Source organism: Columba livia, chromosome 3 (genome assembly GCF_036013475.1).
Source record: "Columba livia isolate bColLiv1 breed racing homer chromosome 3, bColLiv1.pat.W.v2, whole genome shotgun sequence".
Classification (NCBI taxonomy): Eukaryota; Metazoa; Chordata; class Aves; order Columbiformes; family Columbidae; genus Columba; species Columba livia.
Window position 1 is genome coordinate 39,511,415 of NC_088604.1, and position 16,681 is coordinate 39,528,095.

At 35.7% G+C, this 16,681-nt stretch overlaps 1 protein-coding gene across 8 annotated transcripts in view; it reads right to left on the reverse strand.

Annotated features, from left to right (window-relative positions):
- The window catches only part of MAP3K7 (mitogen-activated protein kinase kinase kinase 7), a 51,016-nt gene that overhangs the window by 18,998 nt on the left and 15,337 nt on the right, over positions 1 to 16,681 (reverse strand). For 5 of the 8 annotated variants that reach the window (XM_065056523.1, XM_065056515.1, XM_065056514.1 and 2 more), the window contains exons 4-12: positions 16,006 to 16,051; positions 14,978 to 15,116; positions 13,739 to 13,863; positions 10,352 to 10,480; positions 8,107 to 8,237; positions 6,598 to 6,679; positions 5,273 to 5,424; positions 4,479 to 4,638; positions 1,933 to 2,013 (exon numbers count right to left, since the gene is read on the reverse strand). In XM_065056523.1, the coding sequence (XP_064912595.1) occupies positions 1,933 to 2,013; positions 4,479 to 4,638; positions 5,273 to 5,424; positions 6,598 to 6,679; positions 8,107 to 8,237; positions 10,352 to 10,480; positions 13,739 to 13,863; positions 14,978 to 15,116; positions 16,006 to 16,051 (1,045 nt within the window). Of the gene's footprint in view, positions 1 to 1,932; positions 2,014 to 4,478; positions 4,639 to 5,272; positions 5,425 to 6,597; positions 6,680 to 8,106; positions 8,238 to 10,351; positions 10,481 to 13,738; positions 13,864 to 14,977; positions 15,137 to 16,005; positions 16,052 to 16,681 lie in introns of all 8 variants that reach the window. The other 3 variants (XM_065056517.1, XM_065056516.1, XM_065056521.1) reach the window with 2 other exon arrangements.

The following is a 16,681-nucleotide window of genomic DNA, read 5'->3' on the forward strand; positions in this document are numbered from 1 at the left end:
CTATAGAAAGTAATTATTAATTTCTCAGCTTTCATCTTGTGGGCTAAAAAAGCCATGCTTATAGATTCTTCTTCACAGACTCCATACCATGCAAGTAACTCTTCTTGCTGTTATTTCAGAGCCCATGGATGTTTCTTTTCTATGGCTGCCCTGAATTCCTGATTAAACCTCAACAAGGACTTGCAAAATAGTGTTAGTGCCTCCTTATCCTTCACAGAAATGAGCATTAAGATTTCACATGGTTTTTCACAACCGCTTTGCATTTGTGGCTTATACTACCTGAGATTAATCTGCATGCATCTGCTATGCTCCTTTGCTCCTTTACAGTCATCTTATTAAATTGTTGCTAGTGTATGACCCACAGTGTACGACCCTGGATTTTAACCTATTTCTGTTTTTACCTCCCCAGTCACAATAAAACTCATCCTATGTGATACACTAATCCTCCTTTTTATGAGTAGTCACTTCTGTTAAAGCATTAACAGTGAATTTCATTGTCATGCCTTTTAAGACCTAAATACCTTATGAGTAAATTTTGAGAAAATTCATTAATATGCTTACTCAACCCTACACCTTCTATCATTTCTACAGGTTGCTATTTCTCTCGTATCTATTCCAAATTCACCTTGGAATTCCCACCCTGTCAAGTTCAATTAAAATAGTCCAGCTGAAGACTATCTAAATGACTTGCTCTACCTAAGCAAGTAAAACCAATAGACTGGTACAATTTATTTTGGGGAAAACCCCATGGCCTTTTATTTCACTAACTTTTTAACAGTTCTCTAAAAGTTTTGAGGTTTCTTGGACGCCTCAGTGCTGCTACATGCAGCCAGCAGAGGCTCTCAGTTTCTAGAGCTTGTTTACCAGGCTCTCATCACATGTTGACACTGCAAAACTTGACGGATCTCTTTACTTTCTTTTCCCATGCTGCCTGAGGATTTCTAAGGATTTCATTTATGTCATGGCTGGCCAGGTCAGTGCAAAGCTACAGTAGAAAACTTCCTTGCCGATTTGTTTGCCTCAATGCCAAATAGATTTTCTTTTCATGGGTAATGCTATTGTTCTTTGGAATCTACTTTTTGACATTCTGAGTTTTTATATGTAAACTTCAATATAGTTATTTGAAATAAACTTTTGTACAGAATAATCTTTTGCCTTCAACTTTAAAACAGAGAAATCCACTCTGACTGCAAAAAAAAAGGAATGGCAAAGGGAAACAATATGCTGCTAACTAAATATAGGCTTGGGATAGATGAGAATTGTTCATTAAAGTCCAGGCTGAAATTACCAGCTATGGTGCCTGATTACTGATTTTCTTCCTGTCAGAAGCCTCTTCTATAACAATAATTTTAGCCTGCATTGACTTAAACACAACATAAATACCTCATGCAGACACATTTTAGCTCTAGAAGAGCAGAGTCAGATATAAGAATTACATAGATTAAGTGTTAATTTTTTTAAATCACAAATATCACATGGATTTGAAGTTCTGTGTATAATGTAGTCAAGTGTTTGGGTTTTTTTTTCTACTAATACTTGATTAGATTAAAAATGGGTGCTCAAACACAACAAAGATCAGAGCAAGATAATTCCCTAGACAGGAATTCTTCAACTTAAGTCCATTTTCACCAAATGAGGTATTGTAATAGACAACTACATATATAGTTTTCCTCTATAAGAAGACTCTTAAGTTCATAAAGGAAAAAGTCCTTTATCAAGAGAAGTAAGTTTGAACTAGAAGATGGAATTATTTACTGATAAAAGTAAGTTTATCCTAAAATATCACGCTGCTCTTTACAGAGACATTATGAAAAAATTATTGGGATAATTTCTAGTTCTGCCCTAGAGCAACTGGAGCAAGAAGTATTTTTAGCAGTCTGATCATTATTCCGGCATCTTAACCAACTGACCCGTTCACCTGGTCTGCGATACCTGGTATGATGATCTCAGGGACATCCAGAATGTTGCCAAATGAAGCAGTTTTACGATGGCCTCGTTTAGGCTTGGAATAGGCTGAAAAAATACACATATACAATACACATGCAAAACACTAAAATGGCAATAGCAAAATTATTAAACTTCTAATATTGCATTTTTCATAAACTTGGTTAACTATAGTTCATGCAAAAATGTGTCATGCAGAATAAACTGCATTGCCTTCCACTCATGCTTACACATAGTAAAGCAACTGTTAAAAAGCAAAAAATGCAGAACTAGCCGTCATTACAACACCGTGTAATTAGTTATAGTTAGCAACACAAAAGTCAAACACAGAAAGCAGCATGGCAACAAGGAAGGGAAAAATCAAATGTAATTATCGAAACAGAGAACAAATTAAATTATTTCAGATCACCTGCATACTCAGAATAAATTCCTGATTGCCTGAACTTACACATTTTATCTTTAGTGTGGGGTACAAACTATCTTATAAACAAGACTAACACTTGGGTACTTCCGTTTCTTTGAATCATGTCCTTTTAAAGGAAACCTCATTTGTTTCTGAAAAAATGCTTACTCTTACCACATTTGACAATCATTCCTGCCTTTCATTCTTTTGTCCTATTAGTGAAGATATTTTGTTTTAGAAACTGGATATCACTACCAACCTTTTAATTTTTGAACAATGTTCAAGAAACACTATATACTTTGGAATAAAATCTAATAATACATTTTAAATTTTTATTTTAGTACTTGTTTAGTTTAAGATAAATAGTTCCGATTCAGAGAAAAGTCTGAATACATCTCTCAAAGGTAGAGCACTGCAGCATATCCATGTCAAACTTAAAAAGCAATGGTGATGTGCATTATGTGATTTACACTTAATCTTGCAACAGATGGAACAAGAAGATTAAATAATTATTGACCTGATTTGCTCTTAACAACAGCCCAATTCTCACCCAGCCACAATTTTTTGTTCAGGTTCACAACAAAGCAAAACCAATACAGTGTGGTTTCAGCTCTTTTTGAAAGAGTTACAGTCAGATGGGTTTGATCTTATTTCTAGTAGTCCACTATTGCCTGAAGTGATTTCTTAAAAAAAGTAACTAGTATGTTCAATATATACTTTTGTTTCAAGAAGAAGAAACCCTCTAGTCATTAAAACAAGTCTTAGAATATTTTGAAATAATAATTAGTATTCAGAGCAATGTACAAACCAGGAAAATTAAAAACTCACACAAAGGAGGCCTGGGTTATCTCCACTAATGTAAAAAATGTACATTGACTTTAGAGTATCAGTGACCAAAGTGAGTCCTGACGTATTTTAAAATAAAACCAGTATGTTGTTATTATCAGGTAAGTACACAGCTGTCTTCTGTGTTAGGAAACCTTTAGAGATATTCATGGTGAGATGTGCTACACAACCATCCAGTCAAGGACTGACAATACAAAAGACAAATCTTGAAATAAGGCTTTGAAATAGGAACACAAAAGTAAAAAGTGTTTAGGGCAAGATAAATATAATGAGTAACTTCAGTATTTAGTAAAACAAAATCCTGGAGTAATCATAATACAATGGAGAACAAAAATGAAATAGCCATGGTGCACAAGAAAGCCAGAATATGATGCCTATTTCATTATTAATTGCAGTTACTTGATTACCCTGATTTTCAGATCTGTAGAAAAACACTAGAACCAAAGTAATTTTATCTGATTACATAAATCTGTGGTTATATACTGTAACAAAAGTTTCACATATGAAACTTATAACCTTAAATTTGCATAGATTAACAAACAATATACTGGATGAAGAAAAGAGACAAGAAAATGTTTGCCAAGTATACACATTTTTATTAATTTGCTCTTCTGGGAAGAATAAAGATTGCTTTCACCATAAAATTATGTATTTTTACTTACACATAAATTCCAATTCACTTAAGGATTCAATGGTTAGACACAACAGTTTTTAGCCACCTGAAGTAAACCTGGCAAAACAGCTGTAGCTTTTTGTTTGTTTTAAACAAAATATACCAAGGCTTTAATTATCTGATAAATAAAAATCTAAGTAAGTTTCTGCAATCTGTCAAAGTGGATTTTAAAATGTATTTGGGAACATGCTGAAGCTTAAAGCCACCTTTTAATTTCAAAATATTGTAGGAAAAACCTTGAAGGAAATGATATTTTAGAAATAATTATGCTGTCAGAGATGGAATAACATTATTTCAGATGCAAAGGAGAAAGTTGTGCATTTGGAATAATACTCATATTAAAGAGTTTCATAACAATTTTTTAAAAAGGTAAAAGTCTCATTTAACAAAAGTGATCTCTTCTGCAACCTTAAAAGTACCCAATTAAAATACTCAACTTCGTTGAGTGTACAACAGTGAATGAAGCCATTTTCCCGCACAATTAATAAAGACTATGTGAAAAGTTAAAGTACTTTCACATGGCTGATGGCATTAACCCTCTATAAGACTATGCATGTTTTACACCTTCCTTCCAATTCTTTAGTCTAACTCCCAAACATGCTTTAATTTTACCTGTGATGGATGCTATTCTTGCTTCTATTTCAGACATGTCAGCACTCATCCTCTTGGCTTCTCCCGAAACAAGGGCTGACGGTGGTCGTGCACGAGCATCTGACAAGCTCTCCACGCTGCTCCCACGAGAGGGGGGTAAACTCAAACGGCCAGGATCACCCTGTTTCAACAGTCACATTTTTAAAAAAGTAAACAATTCTGCAGGAGCCCCTCTGTGATATGCACAGTATATAGGTTAAAATATATTTTTTACAATGTGCATCTTAAAAATGACAAGATTTAAAATTTATAATTCAAAAATGGTAATAATTTAGCTACTATTGGCATAGAAGAAGCAAATACCTGCAACTATCAAAAGAATCTAACTTTACCAGATGAAAAATGAGTAGAATTAGGCCAATATTGTCACAAGAGAATATTTGTATTTTTTCATCCTACTTGAAATAAAACACAGTATTTTAAAAACTCATATAAATGTTTCATCCTTTCATGTCATGCTAATATTTTGGTTCTAAATTAAGGCAGCAAATTTTATTTATTTATTTATTTATTTTAACCTTATGAATACTTTTAAATGAACTTTTTTCTTATTTAATTGGCGATCTTTTTAGAGCCTTCCAGTTTACCTTTTTGGAATCACTCAATATTTTTCCATACCCTTTCATGTTTTTTTCCTATAACTAACTGGTTCCAGTTTTGTACTGTTTTTGAAAGAAGACACTAATGTTTTGTAACAGTTACAACACTTTTGATCACTTCGTTATTATGGTTCAAAATTGCTTATGTTGGCTTACTGGCTGCTTTGCTGTATTTTTCATTTGCTGCGCCAATTTTGACTCTAAGCGTTTTATAGTGTCATTGGTAGAAGCTCCTTGGAAATCACTTGGTTCCATGTTAGCGTCACTCTTGTTACTTGTGTTTGTAGAAGTGATGTCCATGAATGAACCTAGAAATCAATAACAAGGAAAAATATTTGAGAATTTCCATTAAAAATACTAAAGTGCATCTCTTCACTTGAGCATTCGCAGAAGCCTAACTTTGCTTTAAAGCGACTCTAATGAAAAGTGAACTGCAAGATCACAACAGATCCATTAATGTAAAAAGTAAAAGGAGTGAAAAAGACAGAATACATGACGAAGTACTACGAGGAAGTCAATCTTCAGCTTGCTCGGAAATTGTTGAGGTACATGTTATATTAACAACACAACCAGCAACCTCATTCGCAATGAATGACTAAGTCCATCATAAACCATAGAGGAGCAGAAATACCTGAAAAATAACAGATAATGTATATTCACAGCTTAAAGTGACAAATATCTTAAAACCACGTGCTGAGGGGTGAAGAACAGCTAGTAAAGTCTGTACAATGCCACAGCTGAAAAGATTTTGTAGTATACAGGTCACAAGTTGCAAAGTAGCCTGGAAAACTTTATCCAAAGTAAAAGCAATTTGTTTGGAGACAGAAAACAAACCAGCCAAGCAGTGGAAGGTGAAGACACCTAAGATTTAAAACAACTGAAGTGGGAAAACTGTACTCTAAAAAATTAGAAGACCAAACAATCTTTATTCTCTGTTATTAAAATTATTTATCTGAGGGCAACACTACCTGAAAGCCTAGCCCACGTTTAGTTCCATTCACCTTTGTAGTGATTTCCGTGCACTTCATTTAAATTACTGCATTTGCTGCATCTTAACATAGAACAACTGCAAGTTTAAATTGCAGACATCATAAATGAAAGCATGTGCAGCTTTCAAGAATAGTAAAAAAAATTAAAATGCTCAACTCCTAAACATTAAATATGAGTGAAAAAGTGTAAATTGGTAGCAACCTTCCTGTGGAAAAAAGGAGGAGACCTTAAACCTGGACATTCAGAGACAGCTTTTATTATATGCTTGTTCTTCATTAAAGGTTCACTTCAGGAAAATAATTTGGCTGAGAACACAAAATATGAAGTGGTACAAGATCTTAAAAAAAAAAAAAAAAAATAGACTCCTGCCAATGCTTAAGGTTTTGGAAAGGTTACCTTTCCCAATTTGAGTTCAAAATCGACATGAGAATGTGTTTTATAATCTATCTGCATAATTTCATGTTGCTGTTCTTTTATTTATACAAGTGTACCTGTACTAGTGGCGGAGTTGCTCTGGCCTTCATCTGAATACTGGCAAGGATACTGCAGAGGTTCATCAGCTCCTGGAAAGTACTGTGAAAAAACAACAATAATTTGATTAAAAAGTAATTAACAATTGCTTTAAAATGATTGAAATAGTACCTCATAATTTATAAATATAAATTATATGTTATGTTTATAATAATATATTTGAGTACTAAATGCAATTACTTTAGTGATACACTAAATTACACCTGTGACCATTTTTATTAATTTCCCTAAATGTGTTATGAGTAAGTGTGTACCTCTCCCATAAGGAGAGGAATGATTTCCTTTCTCTACTGCAATAATTTGATAATTCATACCAAAGAGAGAGAGAAGGAGAGAGAAAAGGTCATCTTTGATAAAAGGCATACAGAATCACAGAACGTCAGGGATTGGAAGGGACCTTGAAAGATCATCTAGTCCAATCCCCCCGCCGGAGCAGGAACACCTAGATGAGGTTACACAGGAAGGTGTCCAGGCGGGTTTTGAATGTCTCCAGAGAAGGAGACTCCACAACAGCCCTGGGCAGCCTGTTCCAGTGCTCTGGCACCCTCACTGAGAAGAAGTTTCTTCTCAAATTTAAGTGGAACCTCTTGTGTTCCACTTTGAACCCATTACCTCTTGTCCTACTGTTGGCTGTCATCGAGAAGAGCCTGGCTCCATCCTCGTGACACTCATCAATAAGGTCACCCCTCAGTCTCCTCTGCTCCAAGCTAAAGAGACCCAGCTCCCTCAGCCTTTCCTCATAAGGGAGGTGCTCCACTCCCTTAATCATCTTTGTTTCACTGCGATGGACTCTCTCCAGCAGTTCCATGTCCTTTTTGAACTCAGGGGCCCAGAACGGGACACAATATTCCAGGTGTGGTCTCACCAAGGCGGAGTAGAGGAGAAAGAGAACCTCTCTTGACCTACTAACCACCCCCTTCTAATACACCCCAGGATGCCATTGGCCTTCTTGGCCACAAGGGCACAGTGCTGGCTCATGGTCATCCTGCTGTCCCCCAGGACCTCCAGCTCCCTTTGCCCTACACTGCTCCAACTTATACTGGAACCTGGGGTTGTTCCTACCGAGATGCAAGACTCTACACTTGCCCTTGTTATATTTCATTAAATTTTTCCTTGCCCAAGTCTCCAGCCTGTCCAGGTCCCGCTGGATGGCAGCACAGCCTTCTAGCGTGTCAGCCACTCCTTCCAGCTTAGTGTCATCAGCAAACTTGCTGATAGTACAATCTATTCCCTCATCCAAATTGTTGATGAATATATTGAATAATACAGGCCCAAGTACTGACCCCTGAGGCACTCCACTAGATACAGGCCTCCAACTAGACTCTGCCCCACTGACCACGACTCTCTGGTTTCTTTCCTTCAGCCCTTTCACAGTCCACCTCACTACTCGGTTGTCCAGACCGCACTCCCTCAATTTCCCAACTTAATAGGTTAAGAAATTATTAAGATACTAAAATATATTTAAATACCCGCATCAAGTGTGTCATTATTTTAACAATTTCCTCCATGGATGGTCGTTGAGAGGGATCCTTGGACCAACAACGGGTCATTAGACTCTCAATTGGTTTAGGTAAGTTTTTGATCAGTGGTGGCCGAGTACCTACGATTGGAATTAGAAAAAACCCTTAATTTGTTAAACAGACTAAAGGACAACTGACATCGACCGATCTATTTCTGGCATTTTGCTAAATACATGCAGGAAAAAGGTACTGTTAGGTGTCAACTGAAAGAACTAGCATGTACTTAATTTTCTCTCTTACAAACACAAAAATGACCAAAAAAGTTCCTCTGCACTACATACAAGTTACAATTACATACAAACAAGGAGAAAGAAAATTAAACTCTTCCTGCAGTAGTTGTTTGAATAAATTAACTGACTGACCCAATACAAAGTAATACAATGGCTAATGAATATGTTACCACTTTCTGAAGAATAAAGCTCTAGAACAAACTACAAAGCAAGCAGTGACAGTCTTTGGTTCCTACCACTGTACTCATAAGAAAACAAAAAAAAAGGAAAAAAGCATTTTTGAGGGCTCATATTGCTCTTAAGAACTTCCTGAAAAATTACTAAGCACTGGAAGTACCAATTTCATGTGACTTTTTCATGGCCTATACACATTTTTAATTATGTATTTTACTTCAACTGCTGCATAACTGTTTAGCTGTCTTTTTGTTCAAGTTTTTATTATTCTTACTATTTCAAGAGTAAGTACAATTAACTGACATTCAATTGTGTTTGATACATAAGATGCAGGGACATTTTGCATAGAAAGCAGCAAGTATTTAAAAATGTATTAAATATAACAAGTAATACATGAAGTGCGACAATGATTTCAAGTGTGATGAAGCACACTAACACTTCCTTCCCAAAAAAGAAAAGCAAAGGGGGAAAAGGAAGAAGAGAAAAAGAGACAAGTTCTTAGAGCAAAAATTGGGACAGATAGGGAATTTGTCTTCCCCTAAAGGACACTTTTGCACCTTATTGAGGCTTTCTGGTTTATGACTATTACTTTTACACTTACTTTTACAGTTAATACTTTTATGCAAGGCAATCATCACTCCCAATCTCAGTAACTCGTGTCCCTGAAAAACGGACATGGGAATCTCTTTCTTCATTCAAAAATGCCATTTGCAAACATCTGTCTTCGTGCATTATTAAGATTATAATGCTCATCCATCCTGTCACTGTCTATCCCTTTCTTTCTTCATTGAACAGGATGCCTGTGCTCACCTTAAGCTTCTATCATTTAGTATGGAAGCAATGACACTCAGGCAGAGCACCAGCCTTCAGTGATTCTTTGTTAACTACATCTTCCAAACAAGTTTGTGCTTTCTTTGGTGTTGTCTTTCACAAATGGCAGAAACTCTTTGCAGAAATTCACTGAACTACTTCACTATCACTACCTTATTCTTCTTAGAACTCTGCTTTGGCATGGTATCTCAAACACACACTGTTAAAAACATTACACCACTAACATGAAGATACTACCGTCTATGATTCTGACCACTGTTTTACCACTGCTTTCTTTTGTCTGTTTGAACTCAACCACTGTCTCCTGTTTATATTCTACGCTCCTGAGAATCTGTTCTGTATAGTACCTAGCACAGTAGAGTCCTGCTCCATGACTGCAGGTACCTAGACACACAGGTAAAACAATTCAAACAGCAGAACAACAACAAAGAAACAGATGAAAAACAAAGTAATATGTTTAATGCCTAATGGTCCTGGAAGGAATCTGACAGTTTCTGGCATTTCTAAAGACAGGTCAAGTTACTTAAACTCATACATTTACTATAGATGCCCAGTTAAAGGAAAACAAAACAAAACAAGACATACCACAACAAACAACTTGGCTAATAAAATCGTCATTCATCCAGACAGAGAGGTTGTGGAGTGTTTTGTAACACCTGATTTGGATCACTTTTAGAATGTATTGTCATAACAAAAAGAATGTGGCTCTTTTCCCTTGTTTGTTCACATGTTAGTTATACGTAGCGGAAGATGCAAGCACTTTAGCAGCCAAATAACACAAACCCCACACTGACACAAAAGTGGTAGTGTCTATATATTAAGTCTTTATGACGAAAATGCATATTTAATGAAGCATAAAACAGAAAAACTAGTAATTTGAAGCCGCACAGTTAAGTGTGTTTAGCAAATTTATAGGTCAAATACACAACTTCAAATGCAATAAAGTATTTTCAACTTACCATTGTGAACTGCCCACATTATACGGAAAGCTGGACCACCAATCTCATCAAAAGGTTTCCTACGTGTGATTACCTCCCAGAGAATAATACCCCAACTGAAAACGTCACATTTTTCACTGTAATTGCTACCTGGAAGAAAGCCATCAACATAATTTGCCTCTTTTCTATATAATGCATTAAAATGAAGTACAGCTTGAGCTGATAAATAGCTCTATATGCTTCCTTTCCCTTCACATTTGTTTTGCTGAGAAAAAAAGAGTTATATAAAGCTGGCCGATTTATGCTAACTTAAGACTGAAATCATTTAACTGTAAGACTGTTAAAAATGCCTCTCTCCGGAAATAATTTCTTTCACTTGGAGGCATCCTGGAATGTGTCAGTTTTCTTAAATAATGTAAAATGCAATTTATAAAGTTGCAAAGATCTCCTGCATTCAGGATTTAACTCACTACGCTTACTTCCTCTGAATTTTCTTCAACTCGCTTCTTCCACGTTAGTCACAATATGCCAGCCATTAACATTTCTGTCATATCCATTCCTCTTTATTAATTAGAGGTCTTTAGCAGAACTAGTAAGTTACTACATGAACAAATTATTAGATTCCTCAGTTCCTCACCATCTTATTTCCTTCTTGTTTATTATTCTTACTTTTTGTCATGTCATTACTTAAAAGTTCTTTGACCGCAAATTCAATATTTCTAAGACTCCTGTTAAAGGTGCAGAAGATGTGTAGGTGATATATAATAATGAATAAAAATTTTCAGAGACTGCAAATAAAGAATGTATGCTCTGTAACCATAACTCATGGAAATACTAAAAATAAATGTGAATGGCTAATGACATGAGAATAAATGTGTGAACATATATTACAGAGATTTGCTTATCTGTCTTTGAACAAGTATCAAAATCAGCATGGAATAGCCAAGAGATTATTTTGTTAACATGTAATCAGAAAGCATCACTAGGATAAATAATTTCATAAACAGAGCAACTGAAGAAGCTTCTTTTCATGTGGGTACTCATCACATCACATCCAGTCACAACAGTCTCCACTCTCTTTATGAGCAAAACTCTCTAAGAACTTGGCATCTCCAAAAGTCTTTATGCCTCTATCAAAGTAGCTAACATGGCTAACGAGTTCAAAAATTACTGAAGGGGAATAACAAAGTCAGCTTTATCTGTCAGCTTATTTTCAAAGGTGCTTGGAAAAAAGAGTATCTGTAAATAATGGCAGATTGCTAAGGGAAGTAAAACAGTCTCTCTCAGCTATGCAGCCACAGCACTTAGGTGACACACAGTGTATGACAGGGAAGAAGTGTTCTTCTCCTGTTTGAGCAAGGAAATTCTGTTTTGTGGCCTGGAAGTCTTGGACTAATTCTGAAAAGCAGTGAGAGTTTTCTGTATCGTTTCATTACGTACCAGACCAAGGTAGGATAACAGATTGACACAATAATTCCTTGATTTATCCAATTATCCCAAAGCAATTTAAAAATTGTCTCTTCTAATGGGAGTTCTGAGGTTACAGCATTTGCTCTCTTTTGCTTTATACTGATCTAAATGATTATTTAATTTAGATGGTTTGGTCTGTACAAGGCTTTTGGTGCCCTAATGTTTAAAATGGGAGGAAAAAAAATCTTAATATTAGAACAATTACTTCTATAAGCACTTTGCTATCTACACTATCTTCTACCTTCATTGTTCTAATCTAAAAATGTTAGTGGTAGAACAGTAATTAAATAATATTAGCATTTATTCCATTGGTGAATTCGGATGCAGTAGCATAAGCAAATAAATTTTTAATAATTTTGACATTTGACATGATAATTTTAGTAGTTTAATGACTGTTTCAAAAGTAATCGGTATGCTGCATCATAGAAGCTACTTCCTTTCTTTTCTTGATACTCTTATAAAGATTTGTGTCATTATCAATAAACGCTTCCAGATCAAAGTATATAAAACCAACTACAAAGAGACGGGTTTCGTTGCTGTTCAACAATAAATTTGCAGTAAAAGATTTCTTTTTTCTGCCTTGCTGAATACCTACACCAGAGGAATCAGGATATGCACTGTAAACTCCCACTACAATATACTTCTTTCAAAATCTGTTTTATATTAAGATTTTTTTTTACTCACAATCTAGCTTTAACATTGATTGTCCCATTGATTATTTCTAGAAGAAAAAAATATCTCTTATTGATACAATTTAATTTAATAGTAAACAAGTGTTAAGGAAAGAAGCATTCCTAGATAGACTTAAAGAAATAGAATAGGTGCCTCAATATAAAGGGACACAATGGGAAATTTTTAGGCACCAAAATGCAACAAGACAATATGCGGGGAAAAAAGGTAACTTCAAAACAAAAGCTCCACAAGTGGTGTGTGGGAGGGGAAACACCTCCTAAAAATGCATATAACCACACATAATTTGTTGCTTCTCTATGGAACAAGGACAGTAAAAGAGGCCACTTGGATCCAGAATCTGGGAAGCAACTGCTGCACATAGGCACTTGCCAAATAGATCAAAACCAGGACCATCTGCTTCCTAAAGCAGGAAGATGACTTCTCCAGCCCACTCTGCTAATTGCAATAATAATTTGAATTACTGACTGGCTAAAAGGTGTTCAATTTGCAATCTAATATTCACTGGCGTTAGTATCTGAAAAACACACAGCAATTATACCTATCCAATTATCAAGTATCAGTCCTCCCCAGCTACGCTCCAAGAAATAGCTTATTTTCCCACTTAACTAAATTAACTGTTAATAACAAGTTCCTCAGTATGTAGGAAAGAGGAAGTACATCAAAACTCTAGATTACACAAAAAGCAAACAAAAATGGAGTTACAAGAAAGTGGAGGACTGAAAATGAAGGCAATTATGTTCAATTTAGAGACACTAACAGGCAGATTCTAAAGATAAAAGCTGATCAGAATAGGGAGTGAAAGTAATGACTGTATTTAAATGTCAGAACAGTTTGAAATGACATAAGGATCTCGGAAACAGAACAATCATGGGGAAGTTGCCCTCTGGCAGTGTTTTACTTGCTTATAAAATAAGGAACAGCAGCTGTCTAAAGGTACTCCTTACGTAAATCTCAGCAGTGACACAAACAAAGGTTCAACATCTTCATGTAATTAACTGTCTGATACTAAAATGAGAGTCAATTCAGTGCTGCTGTTCAAAACTCTGCAATACCATTTGGCAATATACAATCACGCAGATTTTTAAATAAAAGTCAGACTTCCGCCAAGACTTTTTCACCTCAAACTTCAGCACACTGATTGAAATAAAGTAAGATTACATGATGCTCTTACTTCCTATACCAAATTAATTTGCAGTTGCATATCTAGAAAGATCACATAATATTGACACTGTAAATTACTGTTACCTTCAAAAACTTCAGGTGCCATCCAAGCAGCACTTCCCTTATTGTTGGTCATGTGTGTTTGAATATCACAGGCTGTACCAAAATCACAGATTTTTAGAACTGTCCCCCCAGCTACCAAGAGCAAGCTGTCAAAGGAAAAAAAAACAAAAACAAAACCAAGAACAAAACCAACCAAAACCAAATTAAAATTGTAGGAGGAAACAGTCTGGTAATAAATCACTGATATTTTTATCCCAACAACTGTAATTTTAATATAGTTGAGTATCTGAGGCTTTGCTTCTCAGTGCTTTAGTTTTATAATTTGAGAAATAAGGTCACTTGTGCCAAATCTGAACATATGAAATATTTTAAAATAATCCAATATATATTGTAATGCATTAACATTTCTACATGCTAGATTTTAGATAAATGTCTTTAGCCATAGTAAACCACTAAGCAGAGTCTGAAAAACAAGTGCTGTAACAATTTTACCACAGAAGACTGCCATTAATGTCAGTCAATGTAGCTATTTATTTAAATGAAAGCATTTAAAGTGACATGTTAACAGCTCTCTAAATCAACACTGGGGATACAATAAAGAATTCAATATATAAAGTGTGGCTTCGAGCTGTAATTTTATCTGGTAACAACTGCAGGCTACCACCAAAATCCCCCTGCTGAGCCCCAAATCTCTGTTTCCACCTCATCTGTGAAGCCACATCTGAAGCTGTAAAATGAGTGAGATCAAGAAATTGACCAGGCAGAACACTACCCATTTTTGTTTCAGTGGGAAGTGATGGGAGATTCTGGCAGTGGTAGTGGAACAAGCAGAAGGAGGGGACAGAGATGGTCATGTCGGGAAAGAGCTCTAATGTATCAGATTAAATATGCTGTTAAAACCAAGGAACCAAACAAGCCCCCCACCTAATGTTCTCTTATTCAACACCACAACCCACTGTAAAATCAGGGCATTTTAAATGCCTGTAATTAGAAATCCAATCCCTATAAAAATCCTCTTCCATGATGCAGGGCAGGAGCAGTTCCAGTTCGATGGAAAGTAACTGAGCACAGTCCATTTCCTGTAATATGCACCATCATTCTGTAACTGTAGTTTCAAATGCACAGCTTTCATTTAGAATACAGTACATCCAACACAGTTAGTAACAATTAAAGGCACTTCTTTCAAAAAAAGATAAATTTTTGTAAATGATGTTAAACTCCCATTGCAAGAACACATAGAATTATGAGCCATAAACCTACTTTGGCGGCTTCAGGTCTCTGTGAATTAGAGCCTTTGGTTTCATACTGTGGAGATATGCCACTCCTTGGGAACACTGTAAACACCAACTCATGGCATGTGCAGCAGTATAATGAGGCAGAGGTTCAGCACCATGCAGCACTGCAAAACAAAGGCACAAACTAAAAAGAACTTTATTGCATATTACAACAGATACAAAGGAGTTAACAACATACCAGTCAGAAAGCTCTATGGAATCTAAGTAATTATCAATGCCTCAGCACTGCAACTGAAAATACCCTTCTGCAGACTGTCACAATAATGGAAATGTCAAAATATTTTCCAATTTTTAGTATGCTTTTCATAATTTTAAATATTAAAATTCAATATGAAAGGTGTTGCTTGTTCTCAGCTAGCCCTGCTCAGGTCTATGTTAAACAAATTGTTAGGGATTTTACAAGTTAAGGGAGAAACTTTTCAAATGTTCCACTAGAAAACCTTAGACGACTGGTATAAAATATAAGAAACTAATATAAAGAAACAAACCAGTCGAGTGAAAAGTGTTTTTTTTAAAAGTACACTCCTTTCTCCTTAAAATTCTTTTTGTCCAGGTGACTTCTGAGTATCTCAAAGCATGGAGATATGTATGAAACAACTTCAAATCATAGAACCAGTTTGGCTGTAAAAGACCCTCAAGATCATGGAATCCAACCATTAACCTAACTCTGGCACTAAACCATGTCACTTAGAACCTCATCTACACGTCTTTTAAACACCTTCAGGGATGGTGACTCCATCACTTCCCTGGGCAGCCTGTTCCAATGCCTGACAACCCCTTCCGTGAAGAAATGTTTCCTAATATCCAATCTAAACCTCCCCTGGTGCAACTTGAGGCCATTTCCTCTTGTCCTATCACTTGCTACTTGGGAGAAGAGACCAACACCCTCCATCCTACAACTTCTTTTCAGGTGTGGATCTATAGTTATATATTAGATCATATTTTCTCTAACACTTTACCTCCAGAAAGACGCTGTGTTGAAATGATACTCACCATTGTACAGGGAACCTCCTTCAGCATACTCCATAACAAGACACACCTTTGGGAGGAGGGAGGGGACAAAAAAATAGGGATGTTTTAAATGTAGGGGCCAAAAATAGCTTTTGTAAACTGAAAGGAAAGTTCTTTGAGAGGAACCGCAAAGTCTCTATACCTAAGCTAATAGAAAAATCTATCTATGAAGACTTAATTCAAATGGTACATTTTTAAGAATAAACACCAAAAATCAGTTTTATACTTAGTTCCCTCTGTAAGTTAGTAAAAAGAGAATGACCTACCTCCCCCCACAATCTTGAAAAGCAAATGCTGTCTTCAAACTGCAATTCACTTGCCTTTACTTTTTTAAGTGACTTATAAAAAACGTAAAATACCATGTCAAAATAATTTCACTAGTATGAAGAAAAAAAGGGATGCAGCATTATTTTAACCAATTAAATAGCCCATATTGGAATTAGCTAAGGATATGTCTATCCTGTCAAAGATACTTGCTTTTCTGATTTGAGAATTTGTGGGACTGTCCGCAGCTGTGGCAGAAAGGATTTACTTACACAGAAAATTGCATGTGAGAATAGGAACTGATTTACAAGCTGTGAATCATGTGTTGTTAATGTATTTTCTTTTCATACTTCTGATTTGCAATTAATAGGACCGTAGATATGAATGACACTAT